The sequence below is a fragment of the Sarcophilus harrisii genome, chromosome 4, assembly GCF_902635505.1.
Source record: "Sarcophilus harrisii chromosome 4, mSarHar1.11, whole genome shotgun sequence".
Taxonomy (NCBI): domain Eukaryota; kingdom Metazoa; phylum Chordata; class Mammalia; order Dasyuromorphia; family Dasyuridae; genus Sarcophilus; species Sarcophilus harrisii.
The window spans coordinates 7,281,824-7,306,648 of NC_045429.1; the positions used below are offsets into that span (position 1 = coordinate 7,281,824).

Consider the following 24,825-nt stretch of genomic DNA (forward strand, 5'->3'; position numbering starts at 1 on the left):
CAGGATATATACATGGGTAACTTTACAGCATTAACAATTGCCAAACCTCTTGTTCCAGTTTTTCACCTCTTACCCCCCACCACCCCCTCCCCTAAATGGCAGGATGACCAGTAGATGTTAAATATATTAAAATATAATAGGTCCCCTTTCTTGATACTTTTTTCATCATTTCCCTTGAGATCCTTGACTTTTTCATTCCTCGGGATGGCAGTTTGGAGGATCTAAACTCCTTTTGAATAGAAATCATTCCTTCTCTCAGCACCTCTTCTCGCTGTGTGTGACAAAACCACCAGCTCAAATAAATCAAATAAATTAAGGAGATTTCTCAAGGCAAAAGCAGATAGGGATTTTATTATGATCTTGTGAGAAAGGGCGTCTTCCTTCCCACAAGCAGTTGGGCAAAGCGAGGCAAGTTACCAGATAAAGATTTTATAGAGGCCTGGGTTCTAACGCTCCCTATAGGCTGGAATTTTGCCCTCATTAGCCAGGACAAATGACCTCATATTTTAAGTCATAAATGAGGAAAAACTTTCAACTCAACCACATCTTTAGGATTACTGCATTACCTTATATGGGAGGTTCAATGCCAAGGTGGCCCCAACTTAGTATTACAAAGAAAAGGTCCCACTCCTTGTAAACCATGGGATTTCTGGCCCTGGGACCCAGCCACCCCTCATTCTTTAGAACCTTGTCTCCATCTGGTGAGACAGCTTTCACAGTTCACTTCATTCATCAGCAATTAAGGGTCCTCTCCAAAGTCAAGTTCTTGGCTGTCCTTGTCCCTTTATGAGCTCTCACCCAGAAGTCTGATTACCTCCCTCAGTTTTAATCATCTTTATATAGATGTCATTTAAACCCACCTCTCACTCTAAGATCTCATCTCTAGATATGCACCTTCTTCCACAGTTCCCCATCTAGATCTCTGCTTAGTGTTTGACCGGCAGACAGAGCCCAGCTGGTCTGGCTCTAGCGCGCTGCCTCTTTGAGCCTGACCTCAGGAGGTCCCACTGTGGTTTGGTCTCCAGTAAGGCGAGGAGGAGCTCAGGTTCATTGATTTTCTCCAAATTGTGTGACCAGATCGTTCATGGGCCGATGTCCAGATTCTGTAGGCACCTCTTACCCCGGAGCCCAAGGCCTCATTGGGCAGTTGTGGACATTGAGGCCCAGGGAGGTTCAATGATTTGCCAAATGTTATCACTTGGGATTTGATATGAAAATATCTCTAGCAACTAAACATCCATCCAGTTCAAAATGTCTGAAAGGCATTTCAGCCTTTATGGTAGCAAAATGGTATGGTAGCAAAATGGTAGCAAAATACTGGAAACAAAGTAGATGCCCATGGAGTGAGGTGTGGTACATGGATACAATATAGACCATTGCTAGGTCATGAGAAATGATCAGTGTGAAAGGTTTTAAAACTAGAGCAAAACATGTGGGCTGATGCAAAATGAAGTAAGCGGAATAAGGGAAAATTACATAGTGATTCTGTTAAAGTAAATGCAAAGAACACTGACAGAAATAGAAATTAGATGTTGTAGGTTTAACCCCAAAGAAGATAGAAAACGCATCTTCTTTGTAAAGTCCGGGCTAGCTCCCTGGAGACCTCAGAATCAGCCAGAGTCAGGATAAGCAAAAAGGGGAGAAATGAAGGAGATGGACAAAACTGCCAGGAGTTTTGCCAAGGATCCTTCCTTGATTCTAGAGTCCAGAATCTCCAGGAATCGCCACACTTTTCTCTTCCTCATCCTAAGGCCAAGTGAAGTTCTCTCTCATTCCACTCCCTAATCCTTACCTACAATTCTCTTAACCCCAAATATTGAGCTAGCATCTACTATAAGAAGAGAAATTCCAAACATATGCTAATAGAGTTATTGTCCAATAGGCAATTAGCCTTAAGTGCTTGGTTGTCTGCTTCTAGCATAGCTTTTAAGTTTCATTCTTCTCTTCTTAGGTGGGAGATGATGGTCAGTAGTCAATAAATATTTAAGTACCTACCATGTGCCAGGTGGGTATGAAATATTGCTTCTATTGTGGGACTTGGTTGCTGCATTAGATAGTTTTGTGAAACTTTTTCCCCCCTTTTTTAAAAATGTGTTAAATGGTATGTGACTCACTGACTAGAATCTATCTGCCAGAGCGCTTTTCCTGAAACACAAATCTGTACTCAAAAACTGCAGTGGCCCCCGAGGAGCGCCAGGATCAGATATTACATGCTGGCTCTGGCATTTCCAACCCTTTATAGCCTGCCTCCGTTCTACCTTTCCAGCCTAAGATCCACCCTCAGTGGCTGACTTGCTGTTCCTCCCAGTTCTTGGTTTGCTTCTCATATCTGAAGGACTCTTCTTTTTTTCTCCAGTTTCCAGCTGCCCTGGACTCCTGCAGGGCATAGCTCACACCCTCACTTTCAGTAGGTGGTTTTCTTCTTTGCCCCCAAGCATTAGTGGGAGCACTAGAAAAGCTCTTGGACCATATTTTTGCCTTTAAATCCTCAGTGCTTTGCACTCACTAAAGTTAAAGAACAATTGATCTTTGTGCACTCATAATTTACCTACTTCTTGTTGTCAACGTCTGACCAAAGTTACTCACCTAAGTGTTCACTGGGGTAGCTGGCTGGCATCAGTGGCGGTCCCGAAAATTTGCAGAGGGTCTTGGTATGGGCATATCTTCTATACTTTATGCTAATTGCAGCAAACTTTGGTGTGTGAGATGTCTTCTTAAAGAGTTGTGCTTAAATTAAATTTCAGTTAAAAGTACTGGGAAACAGATTTGAGAGCAGTGCAAAGAAGAATATTTTATTGATTAGAATTGGCCAAAAGGATGAGATCCTGGGGAAGTTTAGAGTTAGCTGCTTTGGGGGAGGGCAGGGAACCCAGATAGCACCCAGATAGTTGGGAAATTGAAGGGATTCCACTCCCCTCTTGCCTCCCCTCTTCCCACTCCTCATTGGAGGGTGGAGTTACATTTAAGGAGGGGTCTTAGTACAGGTAGATCCTCATTTCCCACCTTGCTGCACTACTTCAGGACTCCTGACCTTTCCACTCCAGTCAGTACCTTCCCTTTTATCCACAATTTTCACCTGCTTTTTATCTGCCCCATTAATTCCTCAAGGACATGGATGTATGTCTTAGCTCTCTTGTGTCCTCAGCACAGCAATGTGAGTAGGAAGGAATATTTTAGAAGTATTGAAAGGTGGGAAGGGGCCAGATTAGGAAGAGACTAAAATGCCAAGCAAGGCTCCATAGTTGGTTCTAGAAATAATAGGGAGCCATTAGAATTTAGCAAGGAGTGGCAAGGTCAGTCCTGTGTGTGATTTTGGTTGGGAGCCTCTGGTGAGGCTGTTGGTTCTACATGCCCGGGTCACTCTTTTCTTCAGTGACTTGGGTGATGTTCTCTACGGGATGGCCCCATGCGTGCCTTCCTAAGCTCCTTCTTCCCCCAGCCACAAACAGCGGGTCAGCCCTGGATCCTGCTATTGCCCACATATGGGCCGCCTTCATGGGCAAGAATTCTGAAATCCCCTGTTCTGCCCATCCTCTCTTTGCCATCCTTGTTAACCTTGTTCCTGATCTGCACTGTGAAGTCTGATCTTCTCAATGCTCTCCCAGGCCATCTCTTCAATGGTAGCCATTCCTGAGAGTCAGTTCAACTCTGTCCTGTCTCTGGAATCCCCAGCCCCCTCCTCACATCTCCACTTAAGCCAACCAAGGTTGGATAACTTGCGTCACATCATCTTTACACCTACGCACTCGCTGCTGAGTGAGGGTGGAGAAAGTCACACAGCTGTTCTAACTGGGGCCATGAAACAGTCCTGCCATATATACATCGTCCTCATCAGCTCTGCCATTCTGCACAGCAGCTCTTCCAAACCTTCTTGGCAGTTGTGTACAGTTTTAGGATACTCACTCGGCAGGAAAGACTACAGTTGGCATGGGAAACGGGGAGGCGGGCCCAGATTAAGAAAGGCCAAAGAAGGTGGAAGTGAGGTGGGACACTTAAGGCAGATGGTGTGGGGACATGGGTTGGGGGAGAGGCAGAGGGCATCCCTCATAACCGGGAATTAAAATTGGGAATGCTCAGCAGCTTGGATCAGATGGTGATAGAGGGGAGCAGGAGTTGGAAGTCTCATTTTTACCGACTCCTCTGCTCCCTGGGGATTGGTTCATGAACATATCCAAATTGTCTCAAACTTATGGATACTGCTTGAAAGTCTTCATCCCAACATTAGCAGCAGCTTTTGGATATTCTGTTGGTCTGGAGCTGTGAAGAGCTGGATTTTGTCTGGAACTTACCTATCATAGAAGCAGACCTTTGATAAGCAGTCCATAGGTGGTTTCCCTCAATTAGGCACATATTACTGGTTATATATACATATAATAGTTTTGATCACTATATGATGTAATTTTTAAATTATGCTCCGGGAGCCTTCTTCGGTATCATTTGTTCATGATTTCCAGGCTCTCCATTGCAGTTGAATTTCCTGCTAAAACTTTCTAGATTGACTAGAAGGGGAATAGGTTGTCAGGGAGACCAGAATAAAATACCCTTTAAATGCAGTTCTAGTCCCTCCTTAAACCTCCCACTCTCTCAGCTGAGAAACTTGGCTCATATTTTATGGAAAAAGATTAAAGCCTCTTGTCCCCTCTTCCTTACCTCCAATCACTCAAATTCCTCCTGCCACTGTGTGGCTTTTGTCACCCGTGGAGACATGGTCTTACTGCTCGCCAAGGCCAACGCTTCTTCCTGTGCAAGTGATCCCTTTCCATCTCGTCTTTTCCAATAGGCTGCCTGCCCCCTTTCTCTATCAACCCCCACTCCTTCACTTATATTCAATCTCTCTTCTGGCTCAATTCCTACTGCCTACCACCATGCCCATGTCTCCCCTATCCTGAAATATCCTTCACTTCCCTCCTTCTGTCCCTGCTAAATATCATCCTGTCTCCTGCCTTTTGTAGTTAAACTTGCAAAGGCTGCGTCCAGTCGGCACTTCAACTTTTTCTCATTCTCTCTTAATCCCTTACAATCTGGCTTTTGTTCCACCATAACTGTTCTCTCCGAAGTTAGTGATCTCTTACTTGCCAAATCTCGTGGCCTTTTTCTCATTCTTGAGGACTCATTCTGCAGCCTTTGCTCTATTTCAGTTTTTTGGGGGAGGTACAACTCTGTCCTGGTTTCCTCCCGTCTGTCTGACTGGGCCTTCTCTTGCTTTCCTCTCTTTAAGGAACCCTCCTCCAGATCATGCTCCCTAACTATAGGTGTTCCTCTGAGATCCCTTCTCTCCTGCCTCTGTACTACTTCATTTGGTGATTTCATAAACTGCTATGAATTTAATTACCATCTCTATTCTAATGATTCTCTAGTTTACCTTTCCTGTCCTGTTCCCTGCTGACCTGCAGCCTTGCGTCTCCGACTGCCTTTCAGATGTCTTGAATTGGATGTTCATGGCTCCTTCTCTTTCCCCAGAATTCTCCTCCACTATTAACCCCTCTAGCCTCCCAGTCCTCAGGCTTGTAGTTCAGGAGTCTTCACTGTTTCTCATCCCCATATCCAAGCTGTTGCCAAGGCCTGCCAATGTTACCATTGTAGAATGTCCTGAAGATGCCCCCTCCTCTGCTCTGACTCTGCTCCTTCCCACTACAGGCCCTCATTGCCTCAGTCCTGGACTACCTGCTGGGGGTGGGATGAGGTCTGCCTGCCTTGGTCTCTTCCCACTAAAGTGATTTTCCTAAAACACAGCTCCAGTGATGTTTTCCTGCTGCTCAAATCCTGTTGGGTCCCTGTTACTTTTCTAGGCTCAAATACAAAGTGCTCTGTTTGGCATTCAAAGGCCTTCCTAACCTGCCCTCTCTTGGCTTCCCAGTCTTCCATTTTATATCCCTCCATGTGTTCTTCAACCAATGGCATTGACCTCCTCACTGTTCCAGGAAGAATTCCATCTTTTGGCTCTGGGTATCCTCTGTGGATGTACACATGCCTGCTGTTCTTCCTCCTCTTCTTTGTTGACTTACTTGGCTTCCCTTAATTCCCAACCAAAATCCCACCTTCTCCTGGGAAACCCCTCTTCTGGCCCTTGCCAAGCTCTTCTTATTTCTTCTTTCTCTTATATTTGGCTCGCTTTCATATATGTGTATTTTCATGTTGTCTCCCAGATTAGATTGTGAACTCCTTGAGATTCGGAAAAGCTATCTTTTGCCTCTTTTTGTGTCCTCAGATGCCTGACACATAGTAGGTGCTTAAGTATTTTGTTATTGATTGATTTCAGTGAGGTGCTGAGGGCTTGGACCTGGCTGAAGCCTATGTGAGATAGAAATGAAAATATTTGGCAACATATTGGGTATATGAGTAAATAAAAAGTCCAATATGAGAAATTTTTTTTTTTTAATACTTCAGACAGTAAGAAGAGAGTTATGGGGCTGGGATGGAAATGAATGAATGGGAAATGTTAAGTGTCAGAAGGAAGTTTTCAGAAATTCTCAATTATAAGGATTGGGAAAATTGGAGGTGGGAATTTGTTAGCCAGAGGATGCAGAGGTACCATGTGACCGCAGCTCTCATCGTCATAGGGTAATGGTATCAGAAAGCATAGTCAGTTCATTCTTTCTCAAATAAAAAGGAAAAAGATAAGACTGAGCCTGTGTTTGTGGATCAGTAAATAACTGGTAACTAACTGACCATATTCAGTTGTTTATTTCTGTTATCTTAGGATGGTAGGGGATGGTGCATAGTCAGGTGATAGGCAGTGTCTAGAATGTTTGCTTGTTTCTTGGTAGGTCAGGTTTCCAAGTCCTAATCCTAGATGAGATCCTATTGGCAAGATGGTTCAGTAATAATTTTAATAATGATTATATCATATGAGTTGTATATATTTTAGATTACATAACCATATAATGTTATAAAATAAAATAATAATAATAATAATGGCTAGAATTTGTGTAACACTAAGATTTTCAAAGCCTTCTATACTGGTTTTTTCACTCTTGTTGCTTTTTCTTAGAGGCATAGAATCATATAAAAAACTAGGAAATATGTTTAGAGAAATCTAGGCCAGCTTTGCTCATTTTATATATTATTAGTAGAAAAGAAATAATTATCAGAAAGGAGAAATGACAACTCATGGTCTCACAGTAACTAGTCATTGTCCTGAGGATTTAAATTCAGCTTCTTGGGCTTCAAATCCATTATTTTTTTTCCACTACCAAAGCTTCTAAAACCATGGCTTGAGACTTCATATAAAGTTGTATAACTGAATGTTGGGATTATGAAATTATGATTTAGGAAGTGCTTAATTTGTATATCTGTCTTATATACATTATAAGATATATATAATTCACTGTCATGTAAAAGTTTCTTGAGTGAAAAAGGATCATGAGTGGAAAAAGTTTAAAAAACCCTGTATTATATATTTCCTGTGTACTCCTAATCCCATTTTTTTTTAATTTAGAAAAAAAAATTAAAAATCTAGAAATAGTTTTGAAAGAATTTTTGGTTGACATTGTATTAACTTTTGCTATCCATTTTCACAAACATTAGTATTAATGGAATGTAGTAATGTAATCACCTTTTTTTCCTTCTCATTTTGGGGGAAAATAGTTCCTCAGACAGTCTGGAGAATAAATTTGGACCTCCCCGAGGAAGCAAAACAGAATCATTCCTTCAATGCTTCTGAACGATGGTGGGAACAGATAGATTTGACTAAACTTATCATATCCAACAATAAACTTCAGTCACTTTCAGATGACCTCAGACTTTTGCCTGCACTGACAATACTTGATGTAAGTTGATTGACTATCCTTGATTGAAATAGATACTGTAAAGAGAAAACATATCTCCACTTAGATCTTGACAGTTCAGTAGGAAAGAAATGGTTTTCATTTCCTGTCAGCAGAATAGAAGAAGCAAATGTCAGGTTAAATTAAAGTTCTGCATTTTAAACAAGGTGGGACCTCACTGCTTACTGTGATTTCATCGATAGGCTTTCTTCCTTAGCAGTGCAAACTATGGCTCATTCCCACCTTTTCATATACTTGGTCATGCTTGTCCTCGACCCTTCTATCATGATAGAGACTTCCTTTTAGAGATTGTAATTATATAGTAACTCCAGAAGTAAAGGTTTTATCACTATATGCTTTGTTCTGGATTTATTTTCACACAACTTAATATTTCAGGCATCTATACATGATCCGTTTGAAATTTAGAATTTAAGTTTTGTAACATGACCGAAAAATATTTTCATTTTTGCTCTGGTCTTAAATTAAGATATTGGACCTTAATTTAACTTAACTGAATTGCATTGTTCTTTCTCAGAGCAGCTTTTGAATTTTGAAATGTCCTATTTTCGAGCTCATTGAATCAGTAAGCGTATCAGCCTATTCTTTTCTTTGTATAATTATACTATATATAATTCAGCCTCCACTTATGATTTCTGACCAATAACCTCTTTTACTGATAATAACATGAGAAGAGAACTGAGAGACTCAGGTTGAAAAGTGTGAGAAGAGGAAGTGGTGGGGGACATTGTGTGGGGGAGTGAGAGTGGGAAAAGAAACAAACCCTGTTTGTGACTGAATCTGCTAACTTGTTTTAGATGCACGATAATCTGCTGACGTCCCTTCCTTGCGCCATAGGTGAGCTGGAAAATCTTCAGAAGCTTAATGTCAGGTAAAGCCATACTGTTTGATGTTGATGATGATGATTTGAAATGATTTATTAATTTTCTGAGATTAAAAAAAAAGAGGGCAAAGGAGGGGAAAGTGTAGTGAAAACGGGCTGGTGGTCCCCTGAGGAAGACCTAGAGTCTGTTCCCAGCCACGTGGGGTTCTGATCATGGAGAAGGCCTTAGCCTTTCATTTTCTGGTTAACTTTTCAAAATGGGAAGTTGTAGGTACATTGACCATCATCAGGATGGAGTTGCACACTGTGTTCCCTTTGTGCAAATCATAGGTCCAGTGTGGAGAAAAAAAAATCTATATATGTACACATGTAAATATAGAGAGAGACATAAACAGACAGACAGAGGGAGGCTGGATTCATTGTCTGCTTCTGCTACTGCTTAATAGCGCTGTGATTTGGGGCAGTACTTCTTATAACAGTTTTCCATTTCAGATTCCTCCTCTGTAAATGTAAGGTGTTGAAGTGGTTGATCTCTGAGGTCCTTGCCAGGTTTAAATCTTTGATCCTAGGAAATCATGTTATTCAATTAATCAATTTATTGATTAATAACAAAATTATATTTAGTAAGTACTGCTTACTTTTTGGTAGTTATTCTAAAACCAAAAATGATAATTTGGTGACATTTATGTGGGGCTATAAAAATGTCATTTTTGAAAATCAAAGATTAATTTTTCCCCATTATTCAAATTGCCAAAATTTTTTCTTGGCCGATTATAAATTTAACACCATCATGAAGATGAGTTTACTATTGCTAAACTTTTATTTAGATGCTGCTTTTAGTTTGGTTGAATACTAAATTCACTGATCATAATTTAATTAATGTCCTGGTCTGATTTGATTTTGTTTAGACGTCTTAAGTTCCTTTTCAAATATTCACAATATCCTTTTTATTGTTACTTCCCTTTTAGCCCCCTATTCCTTTTCTTCTATTCAAGTCTTTAGTAATTCCTCTCTGGGCAATTCATTCAGTTATTTGTCTATTTTAGAGGAGATAGAAAATGTAGATAAGATTCCTTCCCACGTGGAATAAATCCTCTCTGAGGAAGACTAAATCATAAGCCTCTATTAAGTGTTTGCTATGCGATTAGCGCCAGACAAAGTACTTGGGACGCTAAGAAAAAACGTGGTTTCTGTCTTCAAGGATTTCATATTCTCACTATAGAGACACTACAGAATAAATGCACATAGAAAATGTGTGCAGTATAAATAGAGAGTCATCACTAGCTGAGCAGAGAGCTAGGGGAGATTTCTTGGGGAAGGTGGGATCTGAGCTGAGAAAGAAAAAGGCCCAGTATGCCATGTGTGAGAACAGTCTGGAAGGTCGAGGATGTGGAGAGAAGTAAAGAGGAAGGGGACAGTTGTGAAGGCTTTGGAACAGCAAAAGAGCATTTTCTGTTTGGTCCTGGAGGCAGGAGTGCCCCTAGACCAAAGTGGAGGGTTGGTTTGGGGTGATTTGACCTGCACTTTAGAATCCCTTTGGAAGCTGGAGAGAGGGGAGAGATTTGAGGCAGACACTCCCCTATCCTCCCACCCCCTGTGGCTTTTGCAGTAATCGAGGTGTGAGATCACCAGGATCTGTATCAGGAGGGAGGAAATGTCAGGGGAGAAGGGCATGGATGGAGCAGATGTTGTGAAAATACAAACCACCCCCTTGGTAAGGATCCAGCACATGTGAGGGAGAGAGAAGGAGGCGCTTGGGCTCCCTGAGTAGAAAGGGAAAGGGCCAGGGCCACCTTTTCAGGTGAGGGAGGGAAAGCGCAGGAAAGCTTTCCTCTTCAGGTGAGGGAGGGAAAGCTTTCAGTCAGTGCCTTCAGCATCTCCACAGTCCTGAGCTCAGGGATCAAGGGAGGGAGTATTGTTGGAGATTTGAGGGGAGAGCTGCTGGGGCGAGTGGGACAGCAGACGAGGGCCATATTCAGGGATAGCCTTGACCTATTGAGGGCCCAGCCATCATCGTGTGATGGTCAACCATGCTTTGCCAACCTCCTTCAGCTCTGTTAGGCAACCTGTGAGTTGGAGGACAACTCCACAGCTTTAATCCTAGAGGATGAATGCTGGGTCATCAGAGGAGATCCTGGGAAGGAAAGCGCTCTTGGCCAGTGAGTGGCTCAGTGGTCCTTGGAATATGGGCATTCAGCAGGTTAGCAGGGGCTGGGATGGTCAGCACCCATTCATGGGGCAGAGGCTTTCTGGGGTACATCTTGCCTGGAAGGGAGCAGGAGGGATTAAAATAGATTCCCAAATGTGAGAGTATTATGGGCCAGAACTCTGAACTTGAAACAAAGGATTCTTACAAGGTACTAAGTCAGTGGAATTGTCCCTATTCTGATGCCAACATGTAATATTCTCTAAAATGTAATGTTTTCTGTTGAGATTTTCTTGAGGTCTCTGGAGGGAGCCTTCATTTCGGTTCAGTAATCACTACAAGTGCAGCCAAGGGTTAAAGTCCAAATCCTTTATTGTCTCCTTCAAAGTCCTATCTCCTTCACTTGGAGCTTGGCTAGTTTTCTGGGGACTTTCCGGAGTTTTGGTTTCAGCGGAGAAGCGAAGGAGGAGAGCCTGCCACCAAGGTGGTGTGAGATGGGATGAATCTGTCTGAGTCCAAGGGCTTGTACTCCAGCCTTCAGCCTCCAGCCTTCTGTCTGCTTGTCTCTGAATCTCCCTGGCTGAGGCTTCTAGCTTATAAGCCCCACACTGAGTACAAACCAACCATTATATCACTAGGAAACCATTATTTGTTGTAGGATTAAATCAGTGCTAAACTAGATTTAATCACTGTCTCCTCAATTCTACTTAATACCTTATTTCAAGTTCTGGCCCATAACATCTTCTTGTAGGATTAAATCAATCATACTGAACCAGGCTAAATTAGATAACTATTGTCTCTATCAGTTCTTCTGATTTAGTACCTTATAAGAATCCTTTGTTTCCAATTCAGATTTCTGGCCCATAACATGAAAGGTCTTAAATGCTGGAGCAGCAGAGTTTGAACTTGCTCTGAGGAGTAGGGAGCAGAGGAGAGAGGGCCATCCTAAGTTCTCTGCTTAAGAAAATTCATTCTGACCCAAGTTGGAAGGACTTGCCAGGGTCCTAGTCAGAGTCTGAGGCAGGATGCTCTTTGCTTCCCTCAGTGGCAGGAGAGGGGTTGGGTGTAAAAGATTTTAAGCCAGGGGAGCTGGCAGGACTTGGGCATTTATTGAATATGATTGGTGAGAGAGAGAGGAGAGTCGGAAGGAAATGACCATTGGAAAGACAGGGAGATGGCAGAGCCACTGGCAGGAATGGTCAGGGCTGAAAGAGAGCGGGGTTTAGATTCTGTCTGTTCCATGGGCTCTCTTCTTCCTCGTGCATTTCTCTCCTAGTGGGGGCCCAGGCTTTTCCTTCATGCATTCGGCTTTTAGGAAATTAGATTCTTTGACCTTTTCTTTGATCTCTTGCCTCTGGGCCTTTGTTAGAATAGTTCTTCCTTTTATTCCAAGTTCTTCTGGAGTTGCCATGTCCTCCTTGAAGCCTCACCTAAAACAGTCATTTGATTCTGGAGGATTTGCCATAAGAGGTAGAGCTGGAATGATAGGAGGGTGAGGAGACAAAGAAACTGAGCATTTCCTAGAATTCTGTTAATCAGATACTTGTACACTTTAGATTATATATTTTTTTAAAAAGCAATACTCCTTTAGTTTATATAATTAAGAGTTAATGACAAAGGATATCAAAAGATAATTCACTAATTACTTTTGTGAAAGAATTTCCTTTATCTCCTTTGAAATGTCCAAAAGGTCACTTATTACTACCCTTTTTATGTGCACAGTATTGTGAAAGAAAATAGAATTACTTTCAAAATAAAAATAAAGTTTTAATAGGGTCATGTAATTTGCTAACAAAAGCTACACAACTTTACTATATTTTCAGATGTTTTAGCATTTGTTTTTCTCTCTCCTTAGTCATAACAAACTGAAAACACTACCTCAAGAACTTACAAAACTAAGAAATTTGAAGGGCCTGTTTTTGCAGTACAACGAACTGACTTGCGTCCCTGAAGGATTTGGGCAGTTGCACAAATTAGAGGATTTAGTAAGTTGTGCTTTTGTAATCCTGACGTGTTTTTTAATTGAAACACTGTTGATCAGCTTTTTAGTGTCCTGAAGAGGAGGAGTCTTTGATCCTCCTTTCAATGAAAGCCCACAACCTCCTTCATCATCTTTTTTTTCAACCAGGGTTAAGAGCCTTCTGGCTGCTAGATGAGACCGAGGAGGAATAATTGGGAGAGAAGAAGACCAATAGACTCACAAAAGCCAATTGAGTTTACTTTTGGCATCTGCAAGTAGCCCCTGAGGCACAAAGAGAACATGAGTGCTGGATTCAGATAATGTCTCAGATGTTTACTTTGTGTGTAACATGACATTACTCATCTGGCACATGGAGGGATTCGACTCTGGCCTTCTGGCCCAAAAGGTCCCTCTTAGCTCCAAATTCACGATTCTGGGGTATAATATTTACACTGTGGTATTTTTCAGAAATCACATCACTGAGAGGACTGTCACCAAGTAGACTCATGTTTTTCAAAGGAACAGTGTTTAATTCTTGGGGAATCTTACTAAGTACTCAGCATTGGGGGGGAGGGGAAGGTTCAGAAATGACAAGAAAGAATATGTAAGCAAAGAAAAAGATCCATAAATTATAAAACACTATGCGAACTTGAAATAAGTACTAGATTCCAGTCCTGTTAGTGGCCCCATTGTGGTGGTATATCTTTATATTGCACATAAAAATGATAGCTGTGTATCACTAGAAGTTTGAGCCGAAGAAGTGTTGGGTAAAATCTCAGACCTTGAGGTAACCATCATTATGTTTGCTGCTTGAAGAGAGAATGCACAATTATGTTGGAATGAATGGGGAATGATGGGGAAAAACCCTGCAAGGGTTTTTTATTAATGATTGTTAAGACTTCCCTGTAGGATCTTCCATGGACCTTCGACCTTTGACATGGGCTTTTAAGTGTTGTAATATGTGTTTAGGGAATAGTTTTGGCACATTAATGATAGCTGTGATATTTCTCTTGCTGCAAACCATTTTTAGAAATGACAAGACTTAACCAGTGTCTGTCACTGGCAACCTCTTCTACTTTCTCCACTTGTGGATTTGAATTAGGAAGCTAAGGGCCATTTAATCTATTTGTTCTCATCCTGTGCCACCAGACATTCAGTACTTAGTACTGCATTGGAAAAATAGTAAAAAATAAAGACTAGCATATGGGCACTAAAAAGGAGCTTTAAAACATCTCTTACAAAATTGCTAAGACAATAATTTAACAACCTGCTCAACCTGGAATGATGCAGTTATCGAGAAGAGATGTGGAAATTAATTAGGCAGCCTTGGCTCCCACAGAGAGTGAGAATTGGCCACATTGGTAAAATCGAGCCTTGAGAATTTGCCAGAATTGGCTGGCCTTTTATACAAAAGGAGAAGGAAGAAAGCTTTTCTTCACACATCATATGGGTCATTCTTTCACTTTTTACTTTCGTTTGTGAAAGTATGAAACCAAACACTGATGGATTCAGAGAAATCTAGTAAAGCAGGAAAGGATTCTTTGAAGGTGCAGCCAGTTTTAAGAATTTCCAGGATAGCAGAGATTTTTAAATTTCCAAAAAGAAATCTCCTGACTATCTAGGCAAGAGGATGTGGCAGGTCTTGATTTCAGTCCATTTCCTACTACATTGAAAGCTTGATGATCCCAAAAGGCAAAATTAAGTATTTACATTGGTTTTATATAAGTACCTGGTGAAAATTCAGAATGATTTTATAATTCCAACAAAGAGCTTATAGTTAGGAGAGATGGAAACATAGAGAAGAAAACCCTTCCCTAGTGAAATGGTTCTTTCCCAGAATATACTTTGCATTACCCACAGACTTCTCAAAACTGCATGTTAAAGGACCTTCGCAGGGACCATTTCTTACAAGTTTTTTCTTTTTCAAAAGGATCTGTCGAACAATCACCTTACAGCTCTTCCAGTTAGTTTTTCTTCCCTCTCTAACCTAATGCGACTCAATCTGGCTAGTAATCAGATGAAGGACTTGCCAGTGGAAATCACGAGGATGAAAAGTAAGCTTATTCAGCATTAAAATATTTTAAATGTAATGTAGGGTTTTGTACATCTCAAACATTTTGTTGTGGTTAAAGGTGACAAACATAATGATGGCTTTGAAGGTTCTGGGTGTTACTTCCCTTGGGGATGTCAGTTTTTACCCAAGAACCCGATTTTCACGGGTAATCATGCATTTAATTGAGAGAGAAAATTTAAAATGATCAAGAAGTGAACTTTGCAAAATGAGAAAAAGTGTAATAAAATTAATAAAATTGTGATGGGCTGGACAACCAATTAGTTTTGTGATGTTTGCTATTTGCCTCTCAGCCTTCATGAGGTGAGGGGTGCCATGTAGCTTCCCTGGCTCAGAATCAGCCTCTTTGACCTGAATTCCCAGAAGGTGGCCTCTGCTTGAGGCCAGATTTTTTTACACTTAAAAATGTTTATACCTAAATGGATAATATCATTTTTAATCTTAAAAAAATAAACAATAAAGTTCTTTAATGAAACAATAACAAAACATTAAAAGGGCTTCGTGGTGGCAACATTGTGGGCATCATGAGGTTGGTGAAAGCTCTGCCGGCAGAATGCTGCTCTGGCAGGTCCTTCAGCCTGGAGAGGCTGTGAGCCCTGACCCGGGCCTGTGCTCAAGGACCAGCAGACTCTCACTTTAAGTGAGGCCCCTGGAGAGTGGAGCTTTTTAGCCAAAGCAACTCACAGGGACTGTTTCCTAAGACAGAGAACTTGCAACCTGGTCTGTGTTGGTGGGAAACTTCTACTAAATCTTAGATTCTTGAAGTCTTTTTAAAACTATATTTTAAAGACAACAAAGTATAATTTGATGCCTTTCTCTCTAACCTTCATATTTTATAATTTTTACCCATATTACAAAACCAGAATAAAAAGTTTTCCCAGTAGTTGGTGCTTAATTTTATCATGTTTGATACCAAAATGTCCATGTCCTGCTTGCTCTTCTGAGTCAGCTGTAAACTACTCTTTATCTGGATTACTTTGGCACTTTGAACTCATTCCTCAGAGAAAGATTTAGCAGAAGAGAAAAATAATGTTATTTAAATTATTTTGAGCATTTCCTTCTTCACTTCACCCTACTTCCATCAGCTCCGATTACAAATTGCTCTGCTAATGTACCTCTTCGTTTTCATATTTTTTGAAAATTGACTCAACATGTTATTTCTTTTCCCATCCACTCTCTAGTTGGGAGCTTGTGTAAAATATATAACATGCAAGAATTGACTTGGGTACAACTTGTTTGTGAACTAGGTCTTAGAGACAGATTCCCAAAGCTATTTTCTTGAAAATCAGAAAATAGTTTCATCCACAGAAATCTTTGAATGATAATAAACATAAGAAAAGCTGCTTGATCAATCCTTAAGTAATAAGACAGTCAGGAGGATTTAAAGCCTCAGGGTAAAAAGGACTGATTCTCTGAGGGGTTTTTATCTGACTTTTAAAATAACCACAGTCTTAGGTGTTTAGAGCTTGGTAATGATGCTTAGATTGTCAGTTCATTTCCCCACAGATACTGTTACTCCAAATAGAATTGTTACTCAACCACACTAATAGTTTTAAAAGCTGCAAAAAGTTCTGAGAGTGAGATCTTTAGAATTCCCCCATGGGGAGTTTAGAGCAATGTGAACAAACCATAAAAAAAATAGATCATCATGCTGCTAATTATGTCTCCTTTCTCTACTGAACCACTATTGTCCAATGGGGGAAAAACTGAAAGACCTTTTTTATTCCATTCACATGTGTTTATTTCTTTAAAAATAAATGGTAGTGGGGGCAGCTAGGTGGCAGAGAGCCTTGAAGTCAAGAGGACCTGGGTTCAAATCTGGTCTCAGACACTTAATACTTCCTAGCTGTGTGACCCTAGGCAAGTCACTTAACCCCAGTTGCCCAGCAAAAATAAATAAATGAATGGATAGATAAATGGATAAATAAATAAATGGTTTTGTGTAGAGATGATACCATATATGTGTGTAGTATTTTGTACTTGGTATTTTCATTACATTCATCATTTCTATGTACATGTTAATTCTTAAAGTTTCAATAGATAATCCACTAAAACAATTTTGTTAGTCTGAATTTATATAAGTCCTTTGGTTTTTTTGGGGGGTGGTCATGATAATGAAAGTCATAATTCATTATAAGAATATATTTTATTAAAGTTTCACAAATCTTCATGGTAAAAAACACAAATAATTTTCATCAAATATTTTCTATAGGATTAAAGCATTTGGATTGCACTTCAAACTACTTGCAAACTGTACCTTCTGAATTAGCTAGCATGGAATCACTAGAACTGCTCTATTTACGGAGGAATAAACTGCGTTTTCTACCAGAATTTCCATCTTGTCTATTATTGAAGGTAACATTTGTTATTTAATATAAAACATATTACTTTTAAAAAATACTGTTTAACTAATAGAATATGTATTTCTATACAGTCACCTTTAAAAGAGTTTTTTCCAAGAGCTATAATAAAATTAGTGTTGATAAATACTTTTTAAGTATATATAATATATATATATGTATAAGGAAGAAATAACTTCCTTTTTAAAGTAAAGATCTATCTTGTTTAGTCTAGCCGTTCTTCATATTCCTCCATTGATAAATAGATCTTTTTAGAAATATTGTAATTTATTTCTAGAAATCATTGTTATTAGTAGTAAAATCATTGTGAATCTAGTTTATTGTGATATTTTGCTTTCTGATTTTGAGGTTATATTAAAGAAATTACATCCAAATGCAGAAGCTCAGAGTTAGAAGGACCTTCTGAGGTTTGGTGCATTCCAGACTTGAGTGGGTACTCCCTTCTGTAACATTACAAAGAACTGGACATCCAAGTTTTCTTTGTTGGGGAGAGAAACTTGCTACTTCCCATGTGGAATTTAAAGTCTCTTTCTCTTTGGTGTCTAATTCTGTGCTTTGAAACCAAGTAAAAACAAATTAATATCATTAACAGTGACAGGAATCACTAAAAGATATATAAATAAATAAATATGTGTATACACACTATTTAAATGTTAATCAATTTAGTGGGACACTGACAATTTCAAATCCTAGTCACTAAAAAAAAATCATTTCATGTTTTCATGTCCTATTATGAAATACGTTCATTAAAGAACACATTTTCTTATGGCCAGGAGAAAGAGAAGAAGCTCCCAGACAGGTCGGGGGGAACCACAGTGGCCGATTTAGGGGAGATTATGAACAGGAGTCACCCAGAATGGACAGGCATGAATGACTTATGAGCTCATCCTACCCTCCTTAGAGGGAATATCCAAATTGAGCTCACATATTTTTTTAATTGCTACAACTAAGTATTTTGGTGGGCATATACTTGGATTGAAATTTTAGGGATCTGGAATCATTCATTCAGAGTGCCTACATTATTAAGCACTAAGCTGGTAGGAACTGATTCTAGCCCAGGCTCTGCTCATAGACTTTTTTTTTTTTTTTAATTTTGTGCAAAGCCTTAATCTTTGTTTACCCAGAGCCCTTCTAACCCTCTCTCTGTAAATCTAATTTATTGAATTGATCACTATCCTGCCACCTTCTCTTTTATATATCTTGGCTAAATTATTTCTTTTTAAAATTTCTTTTTTAGAGTTTGAAATAATTATAGGAGCTTCATAGTAATTTTAAAAATGATAACAAAAATCTCTGGAAAGTTTTCCTCTGGGGATTGTTGTTCAGCTGTAAGAAAAAAAAAAAAAGCTTGTTTTCATTTTACTGAAAATTCAAGCAAATTAACTATAGAAAAGCTGTGTTTCTTATCAGTAATTTGAATTTTATTATTTGAATAATCTGAATTTTTTGCTTCTAATTGATATTTGATACTGTAGGTGATGAATAAATTACATTTACTAAGAATAACAGAAGTGTGACTAACTCTCATCTTTGCTTTTTATAGGAATTGCATGTTGGTGAAAATCAGATTGAAATGCTAGGACCAGAACATCTTAGACATCTTAAATCTATCCACGTGCTAGACCTAAGAGATAACAAGTTAAAATCTATTCCTGATGAAATTACGCTGCTCCAGGCCTTGGAACGACTTGATCTAACTAACAATGACATTAGTAGGTAAGCTGAAAAAAAAAACAACAAGCCACAAATAATATAGGGGATTAAGCATAGGAAATAGTATCTGTGTTCTTCAAAAAATTATAACCAGAGTAGTTCACAGTTCACAAATCAAGAGTTTTCTCAGTGATTTAAATCCAAAATCATTTTGAGGCTTCTGACATTTTGGGAGAACTAGATTGTCTTTTGAAATATATTTGCAATGAAGGTCCGGACACATAAGGCATGTGGATTGGAGGAGAAAGTTGGGGTCAAACTCAAGGAAATCTGGGTTCAGCTTCGACTCTCAGTGCTCCCGGCCTCTCTCCCAACATGCAGCGGCAGAAGAATGGCTTCTTCAGGGAAGTGACAAGTGCGATGGGGCTCTCTGCCTTAGAGGAAGATGGATAAAACTAAATGACAATGAAGCTAAAAACCATTATACTAATACAATAAACCTGCTTTTTAGTCCCAGAAAACAAATGGTAAAATGGCTCTGTTCTGAGAGGCAGTGTGTGGTTATACATTATGAATGGATTTGTGATTCATAAGGCATTGAAGGTGAGAGCATGCCCTTTGCCAGGGAGCCGGTAGCCCTGCTCCCAAGTAGCCTGCCAGCGGCCAGTGCTTGGGCACAGGCTTTGAAGAGCCCTGCCCAGACTGCCCTCACCTGTTATGGGCCAGAACTCTGAAACAAAGATTCTTACAAAGTAAGTGGAATTGATGAGACAATGGTTGTCTAGTTTAGCGTGGTGCTTAATAGTTCTCTAAGTTCAGTATGACGGATTTAATCTCACAACAAATAATGGTTTCCTACTGATAAAATGATTGGTTTATACTCAGTGTAGAGCATATAAGCTGGGAGCCTCAGCAAGAATTAGGGCAGAGAGAAGACAAAGGACTGGAGGTGGGAGCCAAGGAGAGAGATTCATTCAATCTTCGGTCAGGCTCCTGGTGGGTCTCCTGGGGGACTGAGAGACAGTTTCATTCATCCCATCTCACACTCTGTGGTGGCTGGCCTGTCCTCCTGCATTTTCTCCACTGAAACCAAGTCCCCTCTGAAGGCCTCGAGAAAGCTAGCTGAGCACCAGGCCAAGGAGACAATAAAGACCTTTGGACTTTAACACCTGGCTATTCTTGTGGTGATTACTCAACTGAAAGAAGGCTGCCCCCGAGACTTCCAAGAAAAGCCACCAAGAACATCATACTCGCCCAAATCCTCCTGGCTTGCACATGGCGACATCCCCTCCCAGATGTCAGGGTCCTCCTGGAGGAAGGAGGACAACCCACCATTGCCTGTTGCCCAAATGCATAGAAAATGACAATTCGTGCAATTCTCTATTTACTTTTAAAAAAGGACTGTGTTCTGTGTTAACATCTTATGGATATCTCCACTTCTCATACAAAATGTTCAAAATCAACTCATCGTTTACTCTTAGAAAGGAGAACTCACCGCCTCCCAAGATTTCTGGGAGTCATTTCTGACTCTGACTCCTTCCCATCCTTCCATAGACCATCACAGTTACTGATTAGAAACAAAAATATAAAACTGTCAAACAGGCTAAAGCCCACCATGCTTAGATACACCTTTTCTCTAGATTTTTTTATTCCTAGAAAAAAGACGCCAAAGTGTGGGGGTGTCCCGATGGTCACCCGCTGCACTGCAACTGCTCTTTTAATACTCTGATTATCTCTCTATAATGGCGTTTTTTAAAATCTTTTTTTTTTTTCTTTTGTGAAGCAATTAGGGTTCACACAGCTAGGGAGTTTTAAGTGTCTGAACTCAAGTCCTCCCGACTCCAGGGCTGGTGCTCTATCTGGAGTGCCATCTAGCCGCCCCTCTATAAGCTTTTGAGGGGGAATCTTTTATTTACATAAATGAATACATCTGAGTTGGGGTCTCAGAGAAATTCTTTGTATGTAAATCGTAATACATCTTTTACCACAAATGTTTTTTTATTTAGAGGGAATATGGTACTTTTTTTTGATGTTCTCAATCTAAGTCTGAGACACGACCATTTAGGAGTGATATATGTATGATTCAAAACTGACTTTCAAACAAATATTCTTTTACAATTCAATAAATATTAAATAACAATATTAATTTTTTTTCAAAGTTCATTCTTTTTACTTCACTACACTACTAAGCAAGTTTTTCTTTTTTTTTTTTTTTTTAAGTTAAACTTTCTTTTGAGGATGAATATCATAGGTCAGATTTTGCTTGGTTCTACTTTTGGTATTTTAGCTTTAACATGCCATATACTGTCTTGTGAGTTGTCATTTGTCTAGGTGAATTTTTATTTTTGTAGTTGAATTATATTTAACAGATTTTATTTTGCTTTATTTTTTATAGTCTGCCCCATACATTAGGGAACCTTCCTCGTTTGCAGTTTTTGGCTTTAGAAGGAAACCCGTTGAGAACTATTCGACGAGAACTCCTAAATGTAAGTACATTTTGAATTTGTTTATATTTCATTTATTCCATATTCAGATGTAGATTTTTCATAAGTTTTTTCACAGTTGTTCTCTTTCAGTGATGATTTTGTTTTCTCCTCTGTTTAGAAAGGGACCCAGGAAGTCCTCAAGTATCTAAGAAGCAAAATTAAAGGTATCATTTTCTTTCCTTCTGTATTTCCATGCACGGAAAGTAGCAGCCAAAGTTTTAAAATTAAATTAACTTAATTGTGCTACTTTTAGTCATATTTAATTATATTTAAACCTCTGGAAAACCAGAATCTGGTCCTTTAGAGGAAATATGCTATTATCTTAGACCAGGGATCCTTAATCATAACTGTATTTTGACAGTTTCCTTTGTAATCTTAGAATTTCATGTCATGAGAAAAGAGGTTCTTAGGCTCCATCAGTTTGTCTCTAATGTATCCATGATACAAGAAAGGTAAAGAAGCTACATTGCAGGTGATGTTTAGACTCCTAGAAATTTACATTATCTCTTTTGATTTCTTCCACATTCCATAACATGTAAAAAAAACCTGTGAAAGTCAAGGAATACTTAGTGAGCCATGTTCCATCCAGGGGTTTGTGCTCAGTCAGGGCAAAGCCTTTTTCTCAAGAGGTCCCTTCATCCTGTGGAATCTTATACCTGCTGGTGTAACTGAGGCTCTTTGGAATAATCCCCTATTTGAAGTTTTTCCACTCGTACCTTTGTCTGAATTGACAAGTTATTTTGATGTTGTATGGATACAGCCTAAGTTAAGTTTGGGTGCAGGATTATTTTTGTCCAGACGAAGCCACTTTGGACATGGCATGCCTGGGGTATGGGGTTGGCTGTGATAGCTCAGGTTTCCGGGCTTCTCAGGTTGTCTGTCTCTTCAGGGCCCCACATGGGACTCTCCTGGTAGAGCTACCCGAGGGTTTGGCCATGTCCTTCTTCTGCTCATTTTATGGATGAGGAAATTGAGACAATCAGGGGAAAGTGACTCACCTAAGGTCACCCAGCTCGGAAGTGTCCGAGGCTGGATTTGAACTTGGGCCCTTTAGCCACTGTGCTGCCCTCCTCCATAGGTAATGCTAAAACAGGACCCTGCCCACTAGGCTGTTGGGAGATTGAGAAATGAGATCTTGGGAAATGTGCCCTGACAAGGACATTTTGGTCTCTTGTACTTATGTCCCAACATAATTAAAAAATATATATATTGTATTAAAATGCTTGAATTTGACCATGTCATTGTACTTTTAAGCAGTTTTCTGTCCTGTGAAATGCAGAAATAGGGTGGGATTGGACAGCCTGCTTGGCACACTGCAGCATGGAGGGGGAGACTGGGCCTGGGTGCCAACTCTGGCTGGGCTTGCCTGCATCTCGGGGGCTCTTCTGCCTGAGCCTTTTTCCCTCCTCCAGCCTTGGCTCTTACTCCATGGCATCAGATGGGAAGAGGCTGGAGAGACGGTTTCAAAGATCCCTTCCAGCTCTCAAATTCTACGAATTATGAAGTAGAGACAAGAATTCGAGTAGTTATTTCGCTTTAGGTAAGATCTGGTCTGCAATGCAGAGCTGGGATATTATTCCAAACCTGTAAGCTCCTTAACTGCATTAAGAATAATTTTAGATTTGAGCAGCATAATTATTAATAGCCATCTCTAGTTATCTTTTCTGCAGAGGTGGAGGAAAGAAAATGTGACATTGTAAAAACCCTGATTTAGTGCAGGGCGGAATTGTTCTGTTCTTCCCTGACAAGTGCAAACTTCATTATTTTTGCTCTTATGATCCACCAGGCTATGGTACACAGCAAATATGTTGCTTTTAGTGGAAAGTATTCCTCAATTTTTTTGTTTTGAAGATGTTCAGAATGCCTGGGGAAAAATGTTTAAAAAATAGAGCACATGATTTTATATCTAGATCTACGTGCCATCATTGCTACATAGAATAGTCTCTCTTTTATGTGGTACATAGTTTTAAATGGGCCTTTTTGCAATTTGTTAATTTTAAAACTTGTAATCCTTTTCATTTCACAACATTCTGTAGTATTTTGATAAGAAAGAGTCCCATTTTTTTTCTTCCTCAGTATAATTTTTTCCTATTCATTTTCCAGAAAGATAGACCTTTTATAGCTTACTAAATATTTTTCCTTACTTTTTTTTTTTTTTTTTTTTTAGTTTGAATCATGGGGATGAAATTTAGTTTTAAAGGTAATTAGTTGCTTTCCATTTTTTTCCTTCAATGTAAATTATGGAAATAATTACATTGGACATTTATTCACAATGATTGTTATAGAAGTACACCTTATGCTTTATTTAAATGACAAAAGTAAGAAAATACAAATGTTTGATGCAAGGCCTCAGCCTGATGGTGTGGTAGAATGTGAGCCAGCATAGGAATCAGGCAGGAAGAGTTTAGATTTTGATCATACCCTGCATGGCCTTGGGAAAGATTCTTCCCTGGTCCACCTCCCAATTTCTCACCTCCTACCTCTGAAATGGGAATGATATTTGCTGTAAGGTTCTTGGGAAATAGGAAATGTGTGATTCTTCCTGTCTTCACAGGCAGACTCTGAGAAAGGTCTGTCTACTCTTGTGCCCCTACACTTCTCCTCTCATTACCAGGCATCCTTTAAATGGGCTTTTCTCCCTTCTCCTCCTTCTTAAATCCTGGCAGCACTGAGCATGGCTGGTGTGCCCTCTGCTCCTGGAGACTCTGTCTTCTGGGGATCTTTGTGATTCTTTGTTTTCTTGGTTCTCTCCCTCCCTACCTCCCTGTCAGTCTGCTTTTTGTTGGGAGCATCATCTAGATCACCCCCAGGGCTGTCCTGGCCACTGTCTTGTCTCCATTTTTTATTTATTTTTTTTTGATGGTTGCATCAACTCCCTTAAGTTTAGTGCTTATCTTCATGCAGTCGTCTCCTCCATCCAGGTATCCAGCCCTTCTAAGCTCTACTCCTTTATCACAAATTTCCAGATGACTTTTCCTTCACTATTCCAAACTCAGCCTGTCCAAAATATCTTATTTTTTCCCCCAATTCCCTCCTCTTCTGAAACTTCTCCACTGAAATAAGATTATGTAACAACCAAAAGCAACTTATTTCATTAGAATTCATAGCAATATGTTAAGAAAGCTTGTTTTATACGCCTTAAGATTCTTGGAGGGACAAATGAAAAACCCAAGAGACAGAGTTTCTGAGTAACTAATAATCTCTTTATTAATTAGGCTAGCTAATAATCATTAAATTGATGGGCAATGGTTTCTCTTGGAAAACCAAAAACCCTAGTTGGAGACACTGAAGTAAATACCTTTGTAAAAGTTAATACCCTTAACAAGTCAAACTCAAGCCTGATTAGTTTAATGAGGAAGTGGATTTAGGAGTCTTCAGCTCCTCATTCTAAGAATATTCCTTTATCTTGAAACTCATCTCCATTCTACTCTCTTCTGGGTGTTTTTTCTTCCCTTCATGAGATGGGTCACTTTAAATTTTAATGGAGCATCCTAAGAGTTTCTTTCTTTCCCTGAACTCAACCTAGAGTAGATTCTGTTGAC

At 39.6% G+C, this 24,825-nt stretch overlaps 1 protein-coding gene across 1 annotated transcript in view; it reads left to right on the forward strand.

The window, feature by feature from the left end:
* Positions 1-24,825, forward strand: part of LRRC40 (leucine rich repeat containing 40) — a 53,689-nt gene that overhangs the window by 9,644 nt on the left and 19,220 nt on the right. Inside the window, exons 2-9 of the mRNA XM_031968878.1 lie at positions 7,588-7,769; positions 8,582-8,655; positions 12,609-12,738; positions 14,644-14,767; positions 16,997-17,139; positions 18,688-18,860; positions 21,193-21,283; positions 21,402-21,447. Of these exons, the coding sequence (XP_031824738.1) occupies positions 7,588-7,769; positions 8,582-8,655; positions 12,609-12,738; positions 14,644-14,767; positions 16,997-17,139; positions 18,688-18,860; positions 21,193-21,283; positions 21,402-21,447 (963 nt within the window). The remainder of the gene's footprint in view (positions 1-7,587; positions 7,770-8,581; positions 8,656-12,608; positions 12,739-14,643; positions 14,768-16,996; positions 17,140-18,687; positions 18,861-21,192; positions 21,284-21,401; positions 21,448-24,825) is intronic.